This window comes from Labrus bergylta, chromosome 24, assembly GCF_963930695.1.
Source record: "Labrus bergylta chromosome 24, fLabBer1.1, whole genome shotgun sequence".
Classification (NCBI taxonomy): Eukaryota; Metazoa; Chordata; class Actinopteri; order Labriformes; family Labridae; genus Labrus; species Labrus bergylta.
Window position 1 is genome coordinate 10,086,706 of NC_089218.1, and position 24,162 is coordinate 10,110,867.

General features: G+C 41.9%; 2 protein-coding genes across 8 annotated transcripts in view; one reads left to right on the top strand and one right to left on the bottom strand.

The window, feature by feature from the left end:
• The first annotated feature begins 354 nt into the window (after nt 1-354).
• Nucleotides 355-3,505, top strand: LOC109984163 (PI-PLC X domain-containing protein 1). Its single transcript, XM_020634197.3, has 7 exons — nt 355-694; nt 949-1,085; nt 1,564-1,689; nt 1,878-2,033; nt 2,139-2,251; nt 2,375-2,445; nt 2,832-3,505. The coding sequence occupies exons 1-7, from the start codon at nt 574-576 to the stop codon at nt 3,122-3,124; spliced, it is 1,017 nt and encodes a 338-aa protein (XP_020489853.2). The 5' UTR covers nt 355-573; the 3' UTR covers nt 3,125-3,505.
• A 227-nt stretch (nt 3,506-3,732) lies between these two features.
• Nucleotides 3,733-24,162, bottom strand: part of LOC109984171 (collagen alpha-1(XVIII) chain-like) — a 35,822-nt gene continuing 15,392 nt past the window's right edge. For 3 of the 7 annotated variants that reach the window (XM_065951898.1, XM_065951897.1, XM_065951892.1), the window contains exons 2-43: nt 18,567-19,108; nt 17,081-17,164; nt 16,943-17,002; nt 16,704-16,779; nt 16,232-16,291; nt 14,761-14,909; nt 14,655-14,672; nt 14,352-14,558; nt 14,234-14,260; nt 14,082-14,144; nt 13,899-13,982; nt 13,764-13,814; nt 13,552-13,683; nt 13,350-13,403; nt 12,909-12,953; nt 12,718-12,780; nt 12,211-12,342; nt 11,798-11,854; nt 11,679-11,705; nt 11,457-11,555; nt 11,228-11,263; nt 10,573-10,656; nt 10,385-10,417; nt 10,237-10,266; nt 10,081-10,140; nt 9,530-9,607; nt 9,360-9,395; nt 9,215-9,268; nt 9,028-9,099; nt 8,837-8,902; nt 8,635-8,665; nt 8,303-8,356; nt 8,186-8,217; nt 7,966-8,085; nt 7,733-7,880; nt 7,585-7,649; nt 7,199-7,327; nt 7,065-7,097; nt 6,552-6,980; nt 5,812-6,009; nt 5,565-5,674; nt 3,733-5,414 (exon numbers count right to left, since the gene is read on the bottom strand). In XM_065951898.1, coding sequence (XP_065807970.1) covers nt 5,204-5,414; nt 5,565-5,674; nt 5,812-6,009; nt 6,552-6,980; nt 7,065-7,097; nt 7,199-7,327; nt 7,585-7,649; nt 7,733-7,880; nt 7,966-8,085; nt 8,186-8,217; nt 8,303-8,356; nt 8,635-8,665; nt 8,837-8,902; nt 9,028-9,099; nt 9,215-9,268; nt 9,360-9,395; nt 9,530-9,607; nt 10,081-10,140; nt 10,237-10,266; nt 10,385-10,417; nt 10,573-10,656; nt 11,228-11,263; nt 11,457-11,555; nt 11,679-11,705; nt 11,798-11,854; nt 12,211-12,342; nt 12,718-12,780; nt 12,909-12,953; nt 13,350-13,403; nt 13,552-13,683; nt 13,764-13,814; nt 13,899-13,982; nt 14,082-14,144; nt 14,234-14,260; nt 14,352-14,558; nt 14,655-14,672; nt 14,761-14,909; nt 16,232-16,291; nt 16,704-16,779; nt 16,943-17,002; nt 17,081-17,164; nt 18,567-19,108 — 4,139 coding nt within the window. In that variant the 3' untranslated portion in view covers nt 3,733-5,203. The remainder of the gene's footprint in view (nt 5,415-5,564; nt 5,675-5,811; nt 6,010-6,551; nt 6,981-7,064; nt 7,098-7,198; nt 7,328-7,584; nt 7,650-7,732; nt 7,881-7,965; nt 8,086-8,185; nt 8,218-8,302; nt 8,357-8,634; nt 8,666-8,836; nt 8,903-9,027; nt 9,100-9,214; nt 9,269-9,359; nt 9,396-9,529; nt 9,608-10,080; nt 10,141-10,236; nt 10,267-10,384; nt 10,418-10,572; nt 10,657-11,227; nt 11,264-11,456; nt 11,556-11,678; nt 11,706-11,797; nt 11,855-12,210; nt 12,343-12,717; nt 12,781-12,908; nt 12,954-13,349; nt 13,404-13,551; nt 13,684-13,763; nt 13,815-13,898; nt 13,983-14,081; nt 14,145-14,233; nt 14,261-14,351; nt 14,559-14,654; nt 14,673-14,760; nt 14,910-16,231; nt 16,292-16,703; nt 16,780-16,942; nt 17,003-17,080; nt 17,165-18,566; nt 19,109-24,162) is intronic. The other 4 variants (XM_065951894.1, XM_065951895.1, XM_065951893.1 and 1 more) reach the window with 4 other exon arrangements.

Sequence of the window (24,162 nt, forward strand, 5' to 3'; positions counted from 1 at the left end):
AAACTGTTGCTATGTTAGAACTTTTACATTTCTTTATGCAAGTTAAAGCCAGAATAGTATAGAGATGACTATTTCAAGGCAAATGTCATGCATACCAAATTAATACAAGTTAAGATGTACATTCACTAAATATTCATGTTTACAATGTTGAGAGTCTCCAAAAAGAGCACCAACGAGAGTTCCTTTGACATCAGCCAACTTATTATTTATATTAAATTAGACCTAGACATGACATTACCGTATTAATCTAGTTAATTAGCATGTTTTTACTTTGTTTACTTGGCTTTTATTTCGAACATAAACTCCTATAGCTCAGTTAATTCGGTTTTATTTATTTAAAACAGGAAGTTTTAGCTTGTGCACTGCTGATCTAATCCACTAGGGGGCGATAATGCGCCAATTATGGACGCTAACCGCCATTAAACTCCACCGAAGAAGAACAGAAATAAACACGGAAGACTTTTGTAAACATACGGCGTTTAAGATACAAGTCGAGATCAAATGAGGATGTTACACTACCGAAATGAAAAATATGAAACATTTAGCGAATAACTGATTGCCTTGAATAGGTAAATGTTTCAGAGGAAGGCCATGGAGGAGGGAGAGCGGCAGCAGCCGGCTGGAAACCCGGACTGGATGTCCCGTCTGCCCGAGGAGCTGCTGGACGTCCCGCTGTGGAGCCTGGCTGTACCCGGTAACACGGAAATAGCCCGGTTGTTTTAGAAAAAAAACAAACACAGAATATTATTTTAACGGGAAAAATACTAACAACACCTATTCTATTTTCAATGTATTTATATTTCACTTTCGTTTAAATTTGCAGCATCTGCAGCCTTTATCCGAAATCTCTTGTTCTGCGTTACATTTCCAAAGACGTCATAAGCAGGGGGTTCCCACATATGTTACTGTTTCTTTAAATCAATACCTGTCCTCCTCCTCTCACTACAGGGAGTCACGACAGCATGTCTTTCTGTCTGGACCTCTCATCACCTGTCCTAAAATCAGAGCCCCGCCTCCTCAGAGTGATTGACAGGATGTGTCCCTGCTGGACTCGACCCTGTGTATCCCGCTGGGCCACCACACAGGTAGGACTGCAAGACCACACAGGTGCAGCCTGATTTCTGCGGCAGATTTATGGTTTCACATAGTCTGATCTGGATCTTAAATTACCAAGTATTTAATTACTGGAAAGAAGTGTGAAAAATGCCCTCATGTCTTCCTTTGAGTGTGTGTGATTCATCTCTGAGCACTTTGTGAAGCCTCGTGAAGCGAAGGCTCCAGGTGATCACACTCAGGTGGCAAACTGTTTATCAACCGTTTCAGCCTGTCAGAGTGTAACTGATCCAGTTACATGGAGGCCTAACTGCTTTATGATTACAATAATTGAGTATATCGACGCAGTGGAACGTCATTTTGTATCCTGTGTTGACATTATTGTAGAAATAAAAGGATCAAGGTATCCAAATTAAAGGACCAATGGATGGTTTGTCATGCATTTCATTATTGGACAGTTTTCTATATTTGTAAACTTCTTCTCTTCTTATATCCCTACCTCTTTTTCAGCAATCAGTCCTCAGTGAACAGTGCGATCTCGGTATTCGATTCTTTGACCTGCGGATCGCCAGGAAGCCGGCAGCAGGCAGCAAGTTGTTCTTCGCTCATGGCATCTACACACTGCTGGCTGTGAAGGTACACAAACACATGCGCAGGAGAACAGTCCCTCCCAACATTATACACCCTGTTAAATTTGAACTAAATGTACGATGAACTGAAGAGCCACAACACTGAAGAGAGAAAAAACACCGTAAATATAGAATTTATTACTCAGGATATATTGAATAAAAAAACGTTTCGCTTGTGTCTGTGCATGTGTGTAGGAGGCTCTGGATGAACTGGCTACCTGGTTGGATGCTCATCCAAAAGAGATCGTGATCATTTCCTGTTCCCACTTTGAATCCTTGACTGACGAAGATCACGTCAACCTCGTCGAGTTCATCATCATGCTGTTTGGGAATAAACTCTGCTCCTCAAAGGTAGGACTTTTTTTGGGGGACTTTTTCATTTTTACTTGAATTAATGAAGTGAATACAAAAGTTAAGAGGAAGTTCATTACTTACAGTTTTACCGATTATATGCAGGAGACTCCCACTCTACGTTCCTGTTGGTGCAGAGGTTGGCAGATTGTTATTTCCTACGCTGACCAGCAGATGGTGCTGCAGCATCCACCACTGTGGCCCGGGATACCATACTGGTAAAAATACAAGCAGATGCTTTATGTCAACACTGTTACAGTAGTATTAAAAGAAGCAGGTGATAACACTAAAAAACTAAATTTCACATGAAATCACCCCGCCTCGTTACTTTCTGTCTCCAGGTATGCTGACAGCCCCGACCCTAAGAAGGTGATCGCCTACCTGGAGGACCAAAAGAGCAAAGGCCGACCAGGTATAGGGAGCGATGTGAACAGTATTTAATTCAGTCATCAAAGAGGAAGTAGCATTATGACACTAGAAATAAACTAAATAACCAGAGAATGTCCTGCATCCAGAAAGAAGAAAAACAGAACATTTTAGCAACAAAAACAACTTCAAATACCAAAAATGTACAAGACTTTTATGTATTCAAATGTTTATTTGGTCAGGATGAAGCTAACTTTGACTAGTTTAATATCTAAGAATGAATTTTATTTTATAACAGTGTTGTATAAACTCCTAAAGACAATCAGTGTTTTAGCTTTTAGATGAATGTATTACAGTAAAAAGAACATTTTTGATCTATAATTGGTATAAAATGTTGCCTCTTAAGTTTTTTGTCAATGGTTGGTTTTTCAGACGGTTTTTACGTCAGCGGTCTGAACCTGACAGAGGACACTCCCTACGTCCTCCTCCATCCGCTCCAGAGCATGAGGAAGATGACGGTGAGGGCTCTCTCTCTGCTGCTCGAATGGACGAGCAAGCAGCGGCCAGGTGGCCGCGAGGGGGGCGGAGTCAACATCCTCTGCTGCGACTTTGTGGGCGTCAGTAAATTCTGCTCACTTGTGATTGGCCTGAACTACAAGCTGCTGGATGGTCGTCCTCTCGTCAGCAGAACACCAGCATCTTCCTCGTATTCTATCACCTGTTGACACAATGTCTCCTTTTGTTTCTCAGACAAAATGTCATACATATTTTATCTTCTTTTCAGTTTACATGAGCAAGGCTCTCTAAATGTTACTGTCGGTGTCTTAAAGATTAAGATTTTATAACTGAGAACTTTTTTATTGCACTTTGAACTTAACTGTGAATAAGTCACAGGCTGGTTTTTAGATCGTCACATTTAAATGTGTTAGTCAAATCTTCTGCATGCACTCAATCACACTTGAATGCGTTTTAATTGTAAATATGGTTTTTCTACTGTATCGTAACTTTTTCCAAACTATTTTTGTTTCTTTAAAATGCAGGGTGTAAAAACATGTATTGCTATTTTGTACTTTATGCTTTCACTATAAAAACACTTCTCTATGTTATGACTGCTGACTTGTTGAGCATACAGGAACCTCATCACTGATGAGACCTCTGGCTTTGTTTGCAGAAGTTTCATGTGCCAATTTTTCATGGCATCAGCATCAATTGTGATTTTAGAGCCTGACACTTATATTTCCTTTAGCATGAAGATATCTCGAACTTCATTTGAAGAGCCTTGTTCCAGAATGACCTCGTGAACAGCGACAAACAGGCAGCCCACAATCAAACACTCATTTCCACACTGGTTTATTCAATGAGACACAAGAAGAATAACAGATAATAAATCTCACTGCTTTGACTTTGGCACTGCTGAATAAAACTGTCAATCTACTCTCCCCTCTGGGTTAACACCAGAAACTATTATGTTAACACCTCAGACTGTAGGTTAGACTGTAGGTTAACACCACAGACTGCAGGTTGTTTAAATGCTCTCCTATGTGTGTCCTGACTGCAGTGCATTCACTGTTTTGGAATAAAAAGCTAAACTTGAAATCAAATATAAAAAGCAACAGTGCATTGACAAACATATATGGCTGACTCCTATGTAAAAAAAAAAAATCTGTACATTACTTGGATTTGCTCGTGCACAAACTTTGTCCCTTAAGTTGCATCGGTTTGCATATCAGCTGGTTATATTTGGAAATGTTGCTATCACACGTCATAGTTAAACTAGAAAATGCACAGTTTATAAAAAATAAATATCCCTTTGTTATTGTTAAAAAAAATGATTTGAAAATATCATCCCAAGAAAAAAAAAGAAAAACAACAGTAGCAAAAGTAGAAAATAAAAACGGTTAATCAAGTGCTTTGGGTTACAGGAAACATCAGTGTAAAAAGAGAAGTCATAAAATAAAATAAAAAAAAACACATTTCACGTATGATAACTCATGTTTATGCTGCTTTAGGATGCTGGAATGTCTGATTGACGGCAGAAAGAAAAGGCTTCATTATTATCCAAACTTGTCTTTGATGCATGTCACTGACGACTGATGCGGTCTGTGAAATGGAAATGTGGTTTTTAAAGGTACAGGAAACCTTAATGAGACCATTATTAGCACATATAAGATGGTTTAGGTACTTTAGCTGCACCTTTGGTTTGTTTTCAAGATGACATGTTTTTGATTAAACAGGCAGGCGGAGAAGAAAGCATGAAACGCTTGTTGTGGTTCATGATCATTGTGGTATCTCCGTCGCTGAGAGAGAGATTTCTTCTAGCTGAAAAATGTGACAGATTAAAAAAAGGGCCTTCTATGAAGTAGAGCCCTGATATAAGAAGTCCTGATTTTGATTCATGACATGTTTTGTTAAAAAAAAATTAAAGATTAAAGACACCAGGAAGGCTTATTTGAATATTTGGATGAATATTAGCGCGATGAAAGAACAGAGAAGAAATAAAGCGTTTAAGTTCACAGCCTGTTTTCAGCCTGCTTCTAATTGGTAATAAGTCATGAAACTTCCAACATGGCTGCTGGAGGGTGTGTTACCGTCTGTCACCTGAGCTTAACTTTGGTTCAACTAGTGGAATTATTCTTTAAAGCACCCTAAATGAAGGGCTAACAAACATTAACTCATTATTCATGTGAAAAAACATATTTACAAATCACCACATGTGGTGCAAACACAGAGACGTGTGTGTGTGGATTAAAGCATCCACTGCTGTGTGTGTGTGTGTGTGTGTGTGTGTGTGTGTGTGTGTGTGTCTATCTCCTGGAGTGGACGTAGCTGTTCTCCACACACAGCACCACGTAGGAGCTGGAGCAGCTGCTGGAGCTCTGCTGAAGCAGGCTGCCACTCTGCAGCGACGACGCCATGCCGGTCAGCGCCTGGTCGCCCACACGCCACGTCTCGCAGAAGCTATCAACGTGCCGCAGCCCGCCGCTGGTCGACCCGTGCCACAACATCTTCTCCTGCCTGGGATATTTTAAAAAAAGATGGTATGAGCAGAGGAACTTTGAGTGATTTTTCTAACCTCTCTTTTTTCCCCCGCCTATTTCTAAAATATGAAAGAAACTGATCAATGATCTTGTTATTTTATTTTGAAAGATCACATCATTGGGTTACCATGTGCTGTCACTCATAATGTTTTTGCCATCAAAGGAGTAGATGGGCACGTTGTCCTTCATCCTGCCATTATTGAAGATGGCGTCCCAGTTGTCAAACAGAACCTCATCCTGAAAAATAGACGCACAATATGAAGTAGAAGCGAGTGGTGAAGACTGGTTCTAAGTTTAACAAATTATTAGTAAACCAAAGAGTACATTTGTTGTTTATTTCACAGCTGCAGCTTTTTTTCTTAAAAAAACCTTACATTAAGGTTGACTATCGGCATTCGGTCCCTGTCTGCCTTGCGGACGATGCTGTGGAGATCCTGGAGTTTGGCGGACAGGAAGGCCCGGAAAGTTCCCTTCATCCCGACGGCCTGAGCCTGAGTGAAGCACATGTAGTCTGCACCGCGGATTCCCCTCATGAAGCCGCTCTGAGGGCTGTTCAGGGCGATCAGGTGGAGCTGCGGAAACATTTCCAGGGTTACTATTTAATCTGACAACAGAGCTATTCATTTATGCTGCCGTATGAGGCACGGCCCGTAATTTAAACTTGGTTACAAGATCGATGAGACAGACGGATGGCTGTAAAGTCAGCAGGAAAGTTTGCTGGACAGCTGACTGCATAGCGAGATGGTTAACCAGAAAGTCTGCTTGAGCTGGGGAGAAGGTTAGCAGGATGGATGGATAGATAGCGAGGTAACCTTAAATATGTAGATAGAAAACTAGCTGGAGCGTTAGCTGCCAAGCTAGATAGAAAGCCTGATGTTAATAAGAAAGTTAGCTAGATAACAAGGTGTTAGCTCCGAAGTTAACTAGACATATTGATAGAAATAGATCCACTAACTGTTACTGTAGCATTAACATGCATTGCACAGTACATTGACATACACATTACAAAACCTCAGCAATAACAATACAGATTAAATAAAGATGAAACACTTGAATCAATCAGTAAATATATCAGAGATAAGGACATGATGATGTAAAAGTGAACCTCTCTTACCCCTGGACCTGAGTTATGACGGTGGACTGGAGTCTGGGGCTCAGGAGGAGCCGGTCTCCTCTGAGGAGTGACTGCGTGGTGAGTGTCCGGGTACACAGGACGAGCCTGTGTGGTGTGAACAGAATACCTGCCGTCTGGTTGGTTAAACCGGTCGGAGTAACTGGGAAACCTGGGATCTGTGGGTACGGGGTACCGCGGGTCGGGCTGATACCTGTTGTCAGGCTGGTATCTGGGATCGAGGTGAGTTGGGTTGCGTGGATCTGGGTGCGACGGGTGATGCTGGTCTGGGTGTGAGTGATGCTCGGTGCCGGGGTGGACCGGACTCTCGGGTTGCCCTTGGGCGTCGCGAGCAGAGGTGTCGGTGTGAGAGTGGTGGTCAGGGTAGTAGGGGAGGACAGGTGGGGGCTCCACAGCTGCAACCTCATTACCCTGAAAATAACAAATATGATTCAGATTTTAAAAAGTGACATTATTTAGTCTGAAGAGGAAAAAAAAGATATATATTAGACTTACATCCTCACTGGGCAAAGGAATATAGCCTCCAAGCTGTAAAAAAACAACAACAAAGACAATGAAGTAAATGTACTCAGGAAGTACTTTTACTACTCTGCTGCAGATTGATCAACATCAAGAGGGGCAACTTTTACCTGGACTTGACGAACTCCATCTCGGACCCGTAAGTAGAGATCAGTTTGGTCTAAAACGTAAACCAGGGAGCCTTCAGGTTGTCTTCTAGCGGTGGCCGTCATGGTGTCATAAGACCTCAAAACGGTCACCTACACACAGAAAACACTCCTTACTTTGATGATCACTGTGCAGGTTTTATTCAGATTGAAGAATAGGTGTTCCCGAAACACTGACAGGATGGTGAGTAACAGAAAATAAAAACAGTCTCTCCATGGAGTCAAGTGTTAGAACTTTGAATTTCTCACTCTCTCTTTGAACGATCTGGACTCTGGATATGTTTCCCTTCAGCTTTATTGACAGTGGTGTTTGTATTCATGATATATTATCGGATAAAGCGATTTCTCACCCCTGTGGAGTGTCCAGGTATTCCAGGTGCACCAGGGGGTCCCGGTGGTCCAGGAATATTGATAGCTGTCAATCAAAGGGAGTTACATGAGCTCAATTCGGACTGAACAGAAAGATTTAAAACTGTATCATAGAGTATCATAACTCACTCTGTGTCCCCCTGTAAGCCCCAGGTAAGGATGGGCCTGGTGGTCCAGGAGGGCCTGGTGGTCCGGCTTGTCCATCGTAGCCTCTTCCTGGTGGACCAGATGGCCCCTGAGGGCCAGGAGGACCAATGATGGAGTCGCCTTTTTGACCCTGATGGGATAATGACAAAAAAAGAATGAGGTTTTGTTGTTTAGATTTAGTGAAGCTGTATGTTTATAAATGTATGTGATCTCACAGGAGGTCCAGGCAGCCCTGGGAATCCGCTTCCTCCATAACGGGGGTCATAATGTCCTTCAGCCGGTTCTCCTTTCTCTCCTTTGAAGCCGGGACTTCCAGTTTCCCCTTTCATCTCATTCTGGACACATAAGCATCAAGAAATATCCAGTAGACATTCAAAACATTTAGCTAGAGAAATAGTCATCATGTGATTCTCAGAGTTAAGAGTTCAGACTTACTCTCAAAGTGTAAATGTCAAGCGACCCGTAGCCTGAGAGAGAGAGAAGGTAGAAAAACTGTAAATGTATCCACACACTGAAAACATCATTTACTTTTAAACATTCAGGTCGACTTACCTTGAATTTCAAGCGTCCCAGGTGGTCCTTGGTCACCTTTCTCTCCTTTAGCGGCTAAAACAAAACGAGGAACAGAAACAACTTCTTCAGTTAAACACAAACATTTCCCTGTTCACTCACCTTTCATCCTCAGTCTGTTTCAGTCTTTATGCTAATCTAAGCCAAGCGGCTAATAGCTGTAGCGCTATATTTGAATGAACAGACATAAAGGTACACCTTCAACTCTTTGAGAGAAAACAAATCATTGCTTTTTAAAAATGGGAACTGATTCCTTTTAACCTTTTTTTTTTTTTTTTTAAGAGAATTTAAAATACAGCAGAAAATGAGTTTACCTGGATAATACCTGGAGGAATCATCATATCCCTGGAATAAAAACAAAGAATTATATTATCAAATAGAAACATTGAAGAAAACTTAAAGCCTGAAGGTAAAGTCTGAGTTCACACTAAACCAGTGAATAAAAACACTTTCATGATGCCTTTTCAATAGAAACACATCACTACACTGAGGTTAATGTTTCAGGTCTCCACTCACACTTTGCCTGTCGTAGGGACTGGACGCTCCAGGAGGTCCAGGGGGGCCTGGTGGACCTGGAGGACCCTGAAAAATGCAATAAATATTAATTTCTTCAGTTTATCACCTAAAAATTAGAGCGCAGAAGCTAATTGGGCTGAATTTGAGGCTCTGGTGACTCAACAAAAAGACTTCTGGTCTGTGGTACTCACAGGGTAAGCATATCCAGATCCAGTGCCAGAATCTCCCTTTTCTCCTCTGGCGCCGTTCAGACCAGGGCGACCCTACAATGAAATACAACATTCAGATTGATATGTAAGTCAGTGCACATCATTTATGAAGTTTAAAGCTTCAAAGTGTTTGAAACAGACTTCTAGTATCAGTTTTTAAAACACTTACTGGTCTCCCCGGAAGCCCAATCTCTCCCTTCTGGCCTCCAGGACCATAGGGACCCTGAAAATACAAGTTTATGATGATGATGTGATTTCTCTAGCTTGTTTAGTTTAGATTTTTATAATGGAGAAAATAAAAGCATGGTACGCACTGGAGGTCCCACAGGGCCAGGAGGTCCACTGTCGCCCTGTTAAAGAAAAAATGAGGAACTTTGAATACAGACAATCATTCGTTTTAAACAATGATAAATAAAACTGAAGATGCTGAAAAGTTCAAGCATGCCCACAACATGGGCTTGTAATTCATAAAGGTTGTTTTTACCTGCTGTCCTGCCAGACCACCCAGGTACAGAGGTCTCCCATCAGGCCCCATGATGACACCCGGCTCTCCTTTCTGCCCCTGTGCACACAACAAACACAATCAACACATAGCTGAACACATGTGCTGCGTTTCCTCTGTTGGGAAAGATAATAACGTTGTTTTGTGGCACAGAAAACCATGAATTAATAAATATTTTACTTTTTACTCTACTGTTATGAACTATTCATGCATTTTTAAGACACACCTGGAAAGTAAATCAATTCAACGTACACAGTTTTGTACAATTATTCATTAAGTTGTAGTGCTGGGCAAGTTATCAGGTTTCAATTTCAGCAACGATCACACACATTCATACGCCAACAACGAAGCAGCGGGAGCACCTCGGGGTTAAGTGTCTCGCCCAAGGACACATGGGACATGTGGCTGCAGGAGCTGGGGATCGAACCACCACCTTCTGGTTGAGAGATGATCGACTCTACCACTGAGCACAGCCACTCCGCTTTGTAATGTGTAAATTGCAAAATAATGATTTCAAATCCAGATGATCTTACTTTAGGTGCATATCCTGGAGGACCTGAGTCTCCTTTATCTCCCTTTGGTCCAGAGGGCCCCTAAATAAAAACACCAATATATTAACCATCTTTATTTCTATCATATTAATCGGTCTTTTCCAGACAGGACTAAGCTCAGATGAAGGCGGTACTTACTGGGAATCCTGCTCGGCCTGGCAGTGCACCCTGCAGGAGAGAGAGTAAAAAAACTTGTGAAGAGAAGAATCATATATTGTGTACAAGTGTTCAAATATCTTAAGAGTTTAGTGAGGTTTATGACGAGGTTACTTCTGGGAGGACTCACCTGCCACCCTTCGTTCCAATAAACGTCATTATACTACAGCAAGACAAAGTTAGGTCAGTTAGTGCGCAGGTGAACAAACATTCTGCAGGCAGTGACGGTTAGTGAACATGAGTGCGTGCTCAAACGTCAATCCAAACGAGTGATTTAGTGATGGAATGGCAGGCATATTTTGTCTTCTCAGAACTCACATCTGAGGTCTGCTGGGTGACTTGTCCTGGAGGTCCAGGAGGCCCCGGAGGTCCAGGTGGCCCACCCTCTCGTCCTGGCAAACCCTTAAAAACACAAATTAAGGCAACATTTCTAATAGAGGACTCTCTGTTACACGACATATCTGTTCTGATTCTAAATATATTCTTTGAAAAGATCCCAATACAACAAATGCATTTGTATTTGTTAACCATTTTGTCTATTCTATTCATGATCCCTGGAGGATGAACCCTAGTGAATTTGATTTCAGATGGACTTTTCTTTGAGAGCTCCCACCTGGTTTAGATACAGTTTTGGGATAAATATCTCAAAGATGATTAAGTTAGTCACTAAAACGTGATGTTTGAAAAGTCATGTTCCCCAGAGGTTGAACCCTGATTGCTTTACTGATGACATTTTTCCTTTAGTTCCACCATAAGGTTTTATATTCATGGTTACAAGTTCAATGTCTCACAAGTATTTTTTTTTCCACAGGTATTCATTGTACCCAGAAGAAGAAGCAGAGTTCAATTTAGATATTTAAATAATGTTCTTTAGAAAAAAAGATCTACACAGCATTCCCATCAGATCAGCTGTCTATCTTTTTGTCTAATTCTTATAAGCTAATATCAGTATTTTAACATTCACAGGACTCACCGGATCTCCTCTCTCTCCTCGGTCTCCCTTTAGACCCTAAAAAAACACAACGACACAGATAGCAGTCATGAAAGCTTGTACAAATGAGTTGGGGATTCATTTATGTATTTAAGTTATACAATGCACAAATGCACAGATTTCCCCCACGGGGGATCAATAAAGTTTATCTTTATCTTTTATCTTTATCTTCAAAAGAAACTCAAATCCTAAAATGTATCTGGTTTCTTACGGGCTGTCCAGAGAACCCATCGAGTCCCGGTATCCCAGGAGGTCCTCGTAGTCCCTCTGATCCTTTGTTTCCATGGATACCTGGCAGTCCTGGCTTACCCTGAAAACCAAAACAAACATTGCTAACACTGAAATCAGGACTGAGGCTGAAGAAATAGAAAAAAATGTAAGTTTGAAACTTTATTGAAACAATGCAAAGACAGGCCGACTGTGTAGTACTTACAGGTAGACCAGGAATACCAGCTGGACCCTGAACGACAGAACAGAAATGAGGTCAGTCATCGACTGTAACAACAAGGTAACAGGTGTAATATATAGATGATGGGATAGATGATGGGGTACCTGTGGTCCAGGTGGGCCAGGTAAGCTATTGCCCCCCTCAAATCCAACCTCGTTACCCTGGAAGAAAAGAAAGCAAAACATGAGACAGGTTTCCTGCATTACATTGTTTTAGTCTTTTTATTTGGATGAAATGAGATTGAATTCAGGTTTGCAAGATATTTAAATGTTCTCATTATAAATATAAACGTGTCATTCAAGGACTGATGTCTCTAAATGTTCTCTAAGTTTGAATATGACTATAAGCTGCATTTTAAAGTCGTCTAATGTCTTTATACAGGGAATCCAGTTGTTTTATAAAAACAACTTTAACACTTTGTGTCATTTCCCTAACGCTGCGTTCACTGTCAACACAAACTCATCTCAATGACCGACAGCGCAGAGTTTGAATGCACCTGAATGTAATCTCTACTCACAAAGCCAAAGCGTTGCGGTGGCCCAGGAGGTCCAGGGGGTCCTGGGGGTCCAACGGGTCCCATGGGACCTGGAAGCCCTGCAAGCCCAGTCTGCCCAGATGTACCTGTTCTACCTACGTCACCCTGAGCACCCTGAGGTGAGAAGAACATGTCAGTGTTTATTGTGACTTTGCTGTACGACTGAATAAGGCCTGTTAGACATTCCTGTTAATAAAACTGCAGCAAAGTGATGAATGGAAAGACTGATGCAGCTAAAGATGGCGAGCAGAGAGATGAAAACCATGAAAACTTAAGGTTAGTCCAAAAAGTCAGTGATGCAGTTTGATGTCCTCCTTGGAAAACACTGAAGTTATTCTCCTCATACTACTGACGGGTTAAGAAAATAAAGCAAGAAGGATATGGATTAGGAACCGAATGGATGAAAAAACAGGAAATGAAAACTAGAAAAGAGGAAACAAATCACCAAAAGAGAGACCCGCCCCCCCAGTACCTGTGCCCATTACACACCGTAGAGGACGGAGCAAAGTAAGAGAAGAGGTAGGTGAAAGGGTTGGAGTCTTGGGAGTCTTGCTAGAGAAAAGCAACAAACATGGAGGACAGAATCTATCCGGATACACCCGCCACACATATGCCTTAATTTGAAATGTAAACACAAAAGCGAACCTCGATCAAAACATTCATGACTTGACTTATCTCACCTTTTCTCCAGCTGCTCCTGGAAGACCGAGCTCCCCGCCGTCACCCTGGAGAGAAAGACATTTAAGAGCGAGCAGCCCAACTCACTGAATCTTTGAAGCAGCAGTGGATTGATTCTGATGAAACTTTGTACAGACCTTAATAATCCCCAGAGAAAAACTGCTGAGGACTTTATCTTCCACTTTTCTAATTGAATGCAATCTTGAGCAATTATTGTCTTTAGATAATTTGAATAGAACAGAATTGCTACTGTGAGCATGACAGAAGGCTAACGTTAGCATGTAGCCCAAAGCAACACTCACAGAGGTGTTAGCATGGCCGAAGACTCGATAGAATACTTTTAAAGGCAGAATTTACAAACATTTTCAAAGTTCACGTTGAAGTCAACCTTATTGGGTTTTATGTGCAAACTTTGAGAAATATTCATCAGCCTTTGTACTCACCTTTGTTCCGCTAGGTCCAGGTGGACCTGGTCTACCTGGAGGACCAGGGGCGCCCTGAAACAGCACACAGGATATGCAGAAATATTAAAAGTTGAATATGTGATGAGAACAGTGAATCAGGCAGTGCATGTTGCACTCTTAGAGCAAACAGTAAACTGAATAATGAAATTGTTCCAACATCATGTCAACTTTAAATGCTCACTGGTAGACCAGGTAGTCCATCTACTCCTGGTGGTCCTGGAGGTCCAAAAGCTACTGGACCGTTGGCTCCCAGAGTGACTGAAGTCCCAGGAATTCCAGGAGGACCTGGGAGACCTGGGGGACCACGAGCTCCCTGGATAACAAATCAGAAAGTTGTATAAAAATATTCTGAGTTGGGGAAAAAAAACAAAACATGCTGAATTATCAACGTACCCGAAACCTTTCCAAGTCTGGAAATCCTGAGCCCTCCATGTCCAAGAACGTCTATCAAAACAAAAATCTATGAAAAACAGTAACAAGCAGCTTTGAATCAATAAAAACTAAAACGTACATGAAGTGCGGACGTACCGGGCGGTCGCCATTGCCAGATCCTGGAAGTCCTGGAGGACCTGGGGGGCCTCTGAGTCCAGGTTCACCCTCTCCACGCTCACCCTGAAAATATCACACAGTGTCATTCTAAATAAATAATATTACATTATAAAACACGAGTCAAAAACTATCATTCATCCACTGATCTGATTTCACTGAAACCTTTTGGCCTTTGGTACCAGGACTTCCTGGAGTTCCTGGGAAACCTGGTGGCCCTGCTGGACCCTGAAAGAAAAGAAAAGAAGAATTTAAAGGGGCTGTTTTTTTATCATCTGTTTTAATATTAAACTGCTTGATAAGAGAAAGAGGCATACAGTTTTTCCATCCTCTCCTGGATCACCCTGAAAGATAAAAAGCAATCAGGGATGATGTTAATCTAAAAAAATAATCAATAATGTCATAAAAATATAAAAATCTTCTCTCTGCACTCACAGGCTCTCCATCAGTTCCTGCGGGTCCAGGAGATCCGTTTGACCCAGGTGGCCCAGGCGGTCCCTGAGGTCCAGAGACCTGCTGCACAACAGAGCCGTCCCCGAGTCGAACCACCTCAGCTGCAGGTCCAGCAGGGCCAGGGGGCCCAGGAGGCCCCGGATCCCCACGTTCACCTTTGTTACCGGAGTAACCGAAGCCAGAGTTACCCTGGTGATGAAAACAGAAACATGATGCTGAGCTCAATTCTGATTATTACAGAAGAATCTTTTGTTGAATGAAAAAAACTGAGCACAGTGAACATACCTTTACACCTTTTTCTCCCTGAAACAAGAAGACACCTATTAAGTTCAAGTAGTTCAAGCAGATCATTACACATTCATACACTTAAAAGCACAGAGGGACGTTTTACCTTGAGTCCTCGGTCTCCACCCTGAGACGACGAACCAGAACCAGAGCCAAAGCTGGAGCCTGACTCTCCCTTCGGTCCTGTAGGGCCCGTGTCACCCCTCAAACCTTTCTCTCCTCTGTCACCTTTCTCTCCTTTAGCATCGCCGGCACCTGAAGAGGTTGCACAAGAGGGGAGTTAGATAAAAGAGGCAAACAAACTGACGGTGAGAGCATCTTTTTTTATGAGCTAAGTTTAAAAACATCATGCAGAGAATCCCACAATGCACGCTAAAACCAAAATGCACAGTCTGACCACACGTTGTATGCATTAAAAACATTTTAAAAAGAATGTTGGATTGTAAAAATAAATGTTGATATATTGTTATTTTAATGTAAACCAGCCTTTAGACACAAGTGCTACAAAGTAACAAACGTATAATGTAGATATTTTGATCATTATTCAGAACATTTGGAAGTAGAATGACCAAAAACAAAGGATATTAATCCATAAAATCCTGGAAATTAGACACATGCATAAACCATCTTCTATTTTTTTCTTAATTCTCAAACTATTAAGCATCATTTCAACTGTAAAATTGCATTAAACTGATCAGTCAGGTGATAAACATTCAAATCCCTAAACCCCGTCAGCATGAAACTTAAAAATGTTAAACACACAAACACGTGAATAAAGTTAAAAAAAAAAGAAGCACCCAATACAAAAGACAAAGCAGATCAAAGGAGAGAGTGGGTGGTGGATTTGTGGTTTAAAATGTTTCTCTCTGTAGTCTCAATGTTTAATGACTCCAAACATCAAGAGAACACGTTGAACTAGTCAAACGAGTCTTTACTGGAAGACAAATTAACATATTTGAGGTTCTTCTTTCCGTCTTTTTGTTTTTACCCCTCGCAGGAAGATCAAACCCATTATTTTATATCATGCAGTGCAGCTGTCACTTTATTTGACCATCTCTTTCCACTTGAGATTATCATAATACATTTGACCCTTTGTTAACAGCTTGTGTTTTTATTTGTTATATTTTCATTCCTCCATCATTCATTGCAAACTAAAAACATCTCACTTGGGTCCCTGTCTTTAAGGGTTATGCTTCTCATTAAGATCTCCTGTCCACCAAACAGAAAGAAACATCATAGTTTCAAACACTCCTCTTCTTTTCTTGGGTTATTTGATTGAAAGCATGTTAAGAAATATTCAACATAAAACCACAAAGAGCTGGGTTTCAGAGCTGTTTTGATTAAAACATGCACATTCACAGATTCCAGTAAAATCCGAATCCCCTCAGAAAACCACAAACCAACTCCCACACCTTGACGCTCATGTTGTCATGTAGCGGAACAACAACAACATGCTCCAACATAATGAAAGACCAAGTCACCCCGACACCACGCGCTCATTCTGTCCTGCGATAGGACGGCCTCATGTTGATTAGGACACATTCCTAATCTTAATCTGCAGCAAGGCTGTGACCCACCTCTGGATCCAGCTTGTCCAGACCGACTCTGGTCCACCGACTCCTGCCGAAACCTGGCGTCTAAAATTCAACACAGGCGCAACACAAACACAACTTTACCTGCTGTGACAGGAAGCACATGTTGGCCTGCAGTCTTTAAATCACTCTGATGGCATTTGTTTAAGTAAGAAACAAGTAAGTTAAACATGAGTCTCTTTACCCACAGTTTTATAAAAGCTCAAAAAGTATCCTAACCAACCACCAGGGGGAGCTAGAGCGTCTAAAACCCCACAGTTTTTATTAAACCCCGCAGGGAAATTCCCCTCCCTCTCAGGTCCAGACAGGCAACTTGATGCACATACTTCTGCATAAAAGAGAAGTCGATCTATAGGACGTTTCTTTGGCAGCAGCTCCTGTGTGATTCTACTCCTTTTAGTTTGTGTGTACTGTGCAGAGCGGCACGGTAGCTGCTGAGTTGCTTCATTTCTTTTACCTGTTTCTTTGACTCTGCTTCCCTTCGACGAGATCAGAGGGGGTGCAGGTATGGGGCGGAGGGAGTCCGGGGTGGTCTGGAAATTTAAAAAAAGAAGAATAAAGGTTCAGATTTGTGCAGACACCAAACCTGATGTAATCTTCAATGCCTACAGATGTTTCCATTCATTTCCTTGTTCACTTAAGTTATTAAGGTTGCTTAGGATGAACACTTATAGAAACAGTAAGGAGCGTATTGACCTTCACAGTGTGTCCCGTCCGTCTCCCCTCCCCATCACCGCTGCCAAAGTCACCAGATGCCTGCAAGAGACAGAAATGTTGCACCGAATTCACATTCAGGGACACCAACATTTTCAATATTTAAGATATAATACGTACAGCAAAGTCCTCGTCATCCTCGTCCTCGCACAAGCGCTCGGCTGCTCGAGGGTTTCCAACCAGTTTAAAGTCGGAGATCTCACCCTAAAAAAATACACAAACACACAAACTGAATGAGTTTTATTTCCCCATGAAGGAAAACATTTGTGTGCAGTCGTTCATGATTTCAGCTTCTGCAAAGTTCTCTAACTGCGTACAAAGGGTGAGAGGAAAGTCAGTATTTAGAAAGATAGATCATGTGGCGTAAAGCCGATGATAACATGCTTGAAAAGAAGTGAGAATATTCACATTAAAATACAAATGATCATTAAATTAAATGATCGATAAAGACAGAGAGAAATCTGGATAGTATGTAGAGAAAGAATGGCTGCACTCCTCCACCGCTCCTTTCTAACTAATGATGTTGTAGTTGTTCTTTGGAGAATGGAAACATTTATCTACTAATATGATAGAAAATACATCATTTATTATTAAAGTATTCTGACAAACACAAGAGCAGTAATTCAGAGAAAAGGAGACATTCCCTTCGGAGTAATGAGCACAAGCAGTAATGACTTCCACAGATGAGAGACTTTAATTTATAGAGATGCATCTATTTCAACGTCCAGAATCTGGAAGAACGGTCCATCTTTCAGACACTAAACTCCGGGGTTTCCACCAGAGGAAATGCTCAAGTGCTGAAGAGATGTTTGCTCATCACATTTCTGACACAAATGAACAAAGAAACAGCAATGAATCCTGCGCTGAATGTCACCCACGGGAGCTGGAAAAGTCAGAGTAATACGCTGTGTGCTAAAAGAGCAGGTGTGGGAGAGGGTCATTTGTCTGATTTTTAATATCTCCCTGCGGCACCTCACAGCGGCAGGTTTTGTGGCGGGGTCACAGGCAACCGGAAGGACAGAATTAAGCATCCTCTTTTCTAGTAAATCTATCACTTCAGCTCCCCTCTCACCTTAAACCTCTGACCTTTAGAGAGCACCGAGCCAGTGACCCCCGGGGCGACCACATGTGACCGTCACACGAGCTTTGAAGGGGAACATGCACTTACCCTAAAGCCTTCTTTTCCCTGATACCATCTATCAGTTTCCAAATACTTCTCTCACATTATCCACACATTTGGGGATTCTCCATTTTATCAGATGATGACGATGAGAAGTTCTGTCCTCCAAATGTGGAGAAATATGGCGGCACGTCTGAGCTGCGTTTTCAGACATTTGTTGAATTCTTTCTTTGGCGGATCGACATTCAGAGTTGAAACACATAAAACTATAAATATGAATAGTAGGGGAGGGTCATTGGAGCTGACAAGCGCTAAAGGTACACATATAATGATCATATAAGAACTTCCTATTTTGGCAAAATGTCCCCAAAGTCCTTTTCAAAGGTTGAAATCTTTGTGGTGACTTTGGATCCTGATTGTTTTTGTACTGGAGCTTACTCTTTACAATACTTACTTAATACCTTTATTTGAAAATGTTCACAGTACCTGGAACTTGTCAGCATCGGCTCCTCCTGCCTGACCTACAAAGATCCCCGCCCCCGGGTCCAGCTCCATAGGATCAGGTGAGCGCTCGAACTTCACCACCTGCGGCTCGGAGTCACAGCCCTGGTAGAAAGTTACCGTCTCCTCAAAGACAGACAGCGAGAAGCGGGTCCATGTTCCCACCATGCTCGGCACCTCAAAGCTGGCCGCCTCATACGAAGCATCAGAGTCGGGCTCGGTGTAGAAGAACTGCACCCTCTGACGTTGGGAGCGCACGGCGCTGAGCTTCACACCGATGTACATGATCTTCTGAGACCCGTCTGTGATGGAGAAGAGGACGGAGCCGGCCGGTGAAGAAGGTTTGATATGGAAGACGAGGGAGAAGTGGCGATGGAAAGGGTTCGGGATGTGGGCCAGAGCCGGCTGGCCCGACACGGCGCCCGGGGTGAAGACATAGGAGGCCTCCCCCCTCTGTCCGTAGACCCGGGAGATCTCATCAGGCGGAGGGTCTCCGATCAGCTGAAGCAAAGAGACGCCGCTCTCTTCTGCAGAGAGAGAGAGAGAGAGAGAGAGAGACATAAGAGTTAGAGGGAGAAAGTTAACGGATAGCATTTATAAAGAAATTTAACAAGTGCTGCCTTCAAGAGCGTCTGTAAAACGGAAACTTAGTGCGCATAGGGGACAAATAACGTCTGAGTGATCCTTCAATTGTCAAAAAAAAAAATGTAAAGCCAGGTTATATATATTGAATTGAAATGTACTGGATTCCATTTGTACATCACATCACCCAAAAACAGTGTTTTGATTGTTCAACAAAACAAGTTAAAACCCTCAAAAACGTTCAAGATAAAGAGTACTGTACAGCTGTAATCATACCCTTGAAGGCAGCATCAGTTCCAAAGACAGTCGGTTAAAAAGCACAGAAACAATCAGCAAATCACATTTTAACTATATGGAAAAAAAAACTTGGCTAACTTAGTGACAAGATGTTAAACGCTGAATTCTAATTTTACACCACTGTGCCTGTGAAACTGGAGGTCAAATTAATGGGGGGGATGCTGATACTTTAGTTCCCATACAGTGAAAGAGTCCAAAGGGAAGGAGAAGAAACTTTTAGACTCAAAATGATGTTCTCATGAATTGACACCACAAGGGAAAACACTTTTTGTCTTGTGGACAGTGTGGACACTTCCACCCTTCGTCTCCTGAGGATGGCCCATCAACCACAGATTAATGGAGTTATAAAAAAAGTAATATTTTTGTATTATGAGGTCACAGAGGTCAGAGTTTGTGGGGGATTCCCGAGTTTCTGAAGTGTTCAGTCACACAAAGTAAACAGCAACTCTGACAAAAGCTCACAAAAGCTTGAGCTCAATGTGGGGACGTCTGCCCAATGAACATTAGTACTGTGTTTCATTAATACCAGAACTAACTAATAATGAATGAGTGGAAAGCCATTGAAACAGACATTCAGTCCACTGTGTTTCGTCATGATGATTCAACGTTGCTCCAAACTGTGAAACATAGTCCTGAACATGCGCTCTAATGTATCCAAAAACCAGGATAACTCGAGGCTATGACACAGAGCTAACTAAAGTTACCAGTTTATCTTGAAACTAAGTTCACAGCGTTCTTTCCACCTGCTGAGAGCAAAGTAACACTTCCTCGTGTAGCACCCTGCCATGCCAAGTTACCGATGGTCCAACCAGCTCATAACGTACAGCACATCTGCACTCAGCAGCCCAGCATGGCAGGAACTAATCCTGAACACATGTTCCCACACACACACACAAACACTTCATTTACACAGTCCTTGTTGCATGAAGGGTGTGTTATGTAGTCTCAAAGTGCTCAGCAGCGACAGCTAAGTCCGGATCTTGTGGGATTTCATCCAATTGGATCTCGGACGGGACATGCCGGGTGGTCAACTTCCCACTGAGGGCACCTGCTATTGGTTAATCTCACAGTGTCACAGCTGCTGCAGCTGTTGCACAGGTCAGGTGGGTGTGATTATGAGCGTAGGACTCAATTTTTGAAATGATAAATGACGAAAGGAAACGTTCTTATTTGTACCAGCATGTGAACTTTCTGCAGCCAGGTCCTGTTTCGCTTCATACACACACATTCACATCTGGAAGCTGTCCAGTCCGAGCACAGCTCTCCCACCAGTCACAGCTAAAAGCTCCCATGAGCAAGAATAATGCCTGCTTATTCTTCCATTCCAGTCACACAAGCATTATGTAAGAGTACACACACTTTGTCATGTCTTTATCAGAGCTACGATCTCAGGCGTACACTCTGAGGGTAGTCGAGTTTTTGCTGTGACCCAAAATGCACAGGAAGAAAAAAGGTAAAACATATATTTTTAGACATTTTCATAGTTAGTCTCTTAATAATTTCACCTATTTGCACCTCTTGTATATAAGAGGTAAATAAACATTAATAACACTTATATTTACTTGAGCTAATCCACTGACATGTTGATAAAATGGTTAGAAAGGTTTTTAAATCAATTGAGAGCTCAAGTCAATGCTCCTGTTGTCAGAATAAAATCAGAATAAAATGAAGGAGCTTATTGAATGATGAAAAGCTGCTCTACAGGTTTCAAAGACCCGACAACGAAAAAGGGTTTTTAAACTGCAGCTGGTTACAAGTGGGAAAGCTAGCCTCTCCATGTCTGCAGGTGACTTAAAGAGCCAATCAGCATGTCTTCAATCCACTAACTAACTAACATGTGTTGATCTGATCAAATAGTTTAGTCCAAAAACAACAACATGACACCATTTTATGGGGCTGACGGTGTGTGCAGGACTATTTCTATCATCTGGACAGTTCAGAGGCTGACAGGAGCTCAGGAGGTTTGCAGGTATCATAGACAAACGTCCATCGTGTCTTCTACTTTCCTGCGCTAGAGCGAAATAAAAAGTCAACCTCTCACCTGTACTTAATACCCTTTGCTTTGGTCTAAGCAGCACATGATAAACTAAGTGAAACAAAAAATGAATGCATGTCTGTTTAAAGCTTCCTTTGAGTCAGGGATCAGCTGCTTCTTTGACTTGGCTCTTCTCCAGACGACAGATGGACGCTGGCACGACACATAAACGTGAGAACTTCTCAGATGAAATAATCACGTTTATCTCTGCTCATGGCTTCATGTCCTGTTCTTCATGCCAACAGGACCGATTATAAGAAAGAACAACATGGAGCCATGTTTCTCAGCCCTGAGGGCATCGGTTAAATGAAAAATGACTTCATGGATTCTGTTACAGAAGATTTTCCAACATATAACCCCGGAGAAATGTGATGCCTGTTGTAGTGTGTGAGGGGGAAAAAAAAAAAGCTGGTGAACACTCAGACAGACGGACAGATGGAGAAGCTGAGGCAGAGGAAGGAAATGCGTGTCAGATGTCCATGGGAAAGTGGACCATGAGGGACTCGAACAGGAGGAAGAACACAGACTGAGTCAGTCCCAGAAGCCTACATTGAGGAGCCATGCCAGCTGAAACAGACTGAAATGTCATTGTAGGGAAGAAGAGCGCCTCCAAAAGAGTTGAAAAAGAGGCAAACAAGTCTAACTTCATCTTTATATCCGTCTCTTACGATCTGTCTGAAAAGCTGTTATCAGCCTCGCAACTGATGACTCAGGAAAAAAAAAACATCCATCTGGTTATAAAACACTATTTTTGATCGGGATGCAAAGCTCCAAACCATAAACATAACTTAAATAATTTAACAAATATCTTGTAAAAATATCTTTGAAGGATTCGGGGAGTTTGCATGGGGTGGAGATTTGAGAAACATAAGGAGTTGACTCATGTTAGATTGTGTTTTCAATTAAATATTATGAGAAACAAGCTGCGTCTTACCCTAAAGCCACTGCCCACTCGTCCTCCACTGAATTAAAATCCTTCACCCGCCTAAAACAAGAACTGCCACTGTTAATACACAACCATAGAACGGATCATATGTTGCAGGCTCATCCTCGGAAAAATGTAGTAGAGCAAGAAGTTTATTACAACCCCTACATGTATGTAACTAGGTGTTAGTGTGACAGGAGCAAAGGAGGAAGACTGGAGATTAAGTATAAGAAGTAAGGAAGTCTCTGCTTTGGAGAGGTGAAATGTTAACTTTTGTAGTACTCACATGTAAAACTATACATTTACAATGTAACCAATACAAAGTGTATTTTACCCACATCCTGATCTCTGTTTCTAAACTTGACCAAGAAGCTTTGAGCCTCAACCCACCAAACTACAACCGACTGCAGGCGGGTGACCGATTCAGGTATTTAAGTTCATATGTGGAAACAGGAGTTTCAAAGGGCAGAATCAGCATTTGAATCTTCTGCACTGCAAGCTGCATGAATTGAGCTGCAGAAACATCGTGGGACGAAACCGAACTGAATCCAGACTGCGACAAAACGAAGCCGCAAACACAGATTGTATTTCTTGTGCAGGTTGACCCTATAACATGTGGTACTAAATCTATACAGCCAAACTGACACTCTACCTCCACATTGGCAGCTCCATAAAAAAAGTGAGCTAAAACAAACGTGGAAAATACAGCAGGGGTGAAATAAGAGACTTCTACTGCAGAGAATATTAAATTAGAAAAGAAACACGGCCTATCATGACTCTATAAATAACATATATAGTATATAAAATAAGATTAAGTTTATCCTGCAGCTCATTGCATCCTAAAATGTCCAACATTTAAACTAATTACTCATCTTTAAATGCACAAAAACAATGTCAGGGTTCTAGTCTTTTAGTTTCTTGCAAACTAAAGTGGAGAAGTCCGTGCAGGTTCTCAGTCATCCATGACGTGATAAATCAAAAGTGGAGATCATTACACCCTTACCAAAAAATGCCTCAATCAGAGCTCAGTGTACCTCCAAGAGAAATCTGCAGACCTTATTAGGAAGAGTAAGCACTGCATGAAGAAGCTAATTTTTCTAATGATGCACTTTGAAGGAATCCTAACTATTTAGGGAGTTCAGAGACTCTTACTCAAAACAAGTTCAGGAACAATCCTCCAGTGTGAATGAGAGACTTCAATTCACACCATCAAGAGACCCCCAGCTGCCAGTTAAACCAGCGGGCTCAACCATTAACACTCCCAGCTGTAGTTCGAACCTCTTGAGACAGAAGCAGCTGACTTCACACGTCTGAAAAGCAGAGTGGATTCAGTCATCACATCAAACGGAGGCGACGCAGCTGTGACAGAGTTTAAGCCATGTTTGAATAAAGTGAGAGCTGAGAGCCAATTAGAGCTGAGTGACGGGGATCAGTGGGGAGAGTCACTGAGTTCACATTACTTCAGCTGGACTCTTTTTTTGTGTGTGTGTGTGTGTGTTTGGATTTGAAATAGTGTTTTTATTTTGGCTGCAATCCAGTTTTAATGTTGCAACTGTGTGACGAGTTCGGGCAATGGTGAGGAGGAATGTGGGCAACAACAGGTATCAGTAAACAGCAACTTCTCATATGTGTGCAAAATGTACTTTTAGTCCATACATTGAATCATGGAATAATACATTTATAGTATTTAAACAACTGCAGTTTATTGCTGTTCATTTTGCTGCTGTTGCTTTGAATGCAGG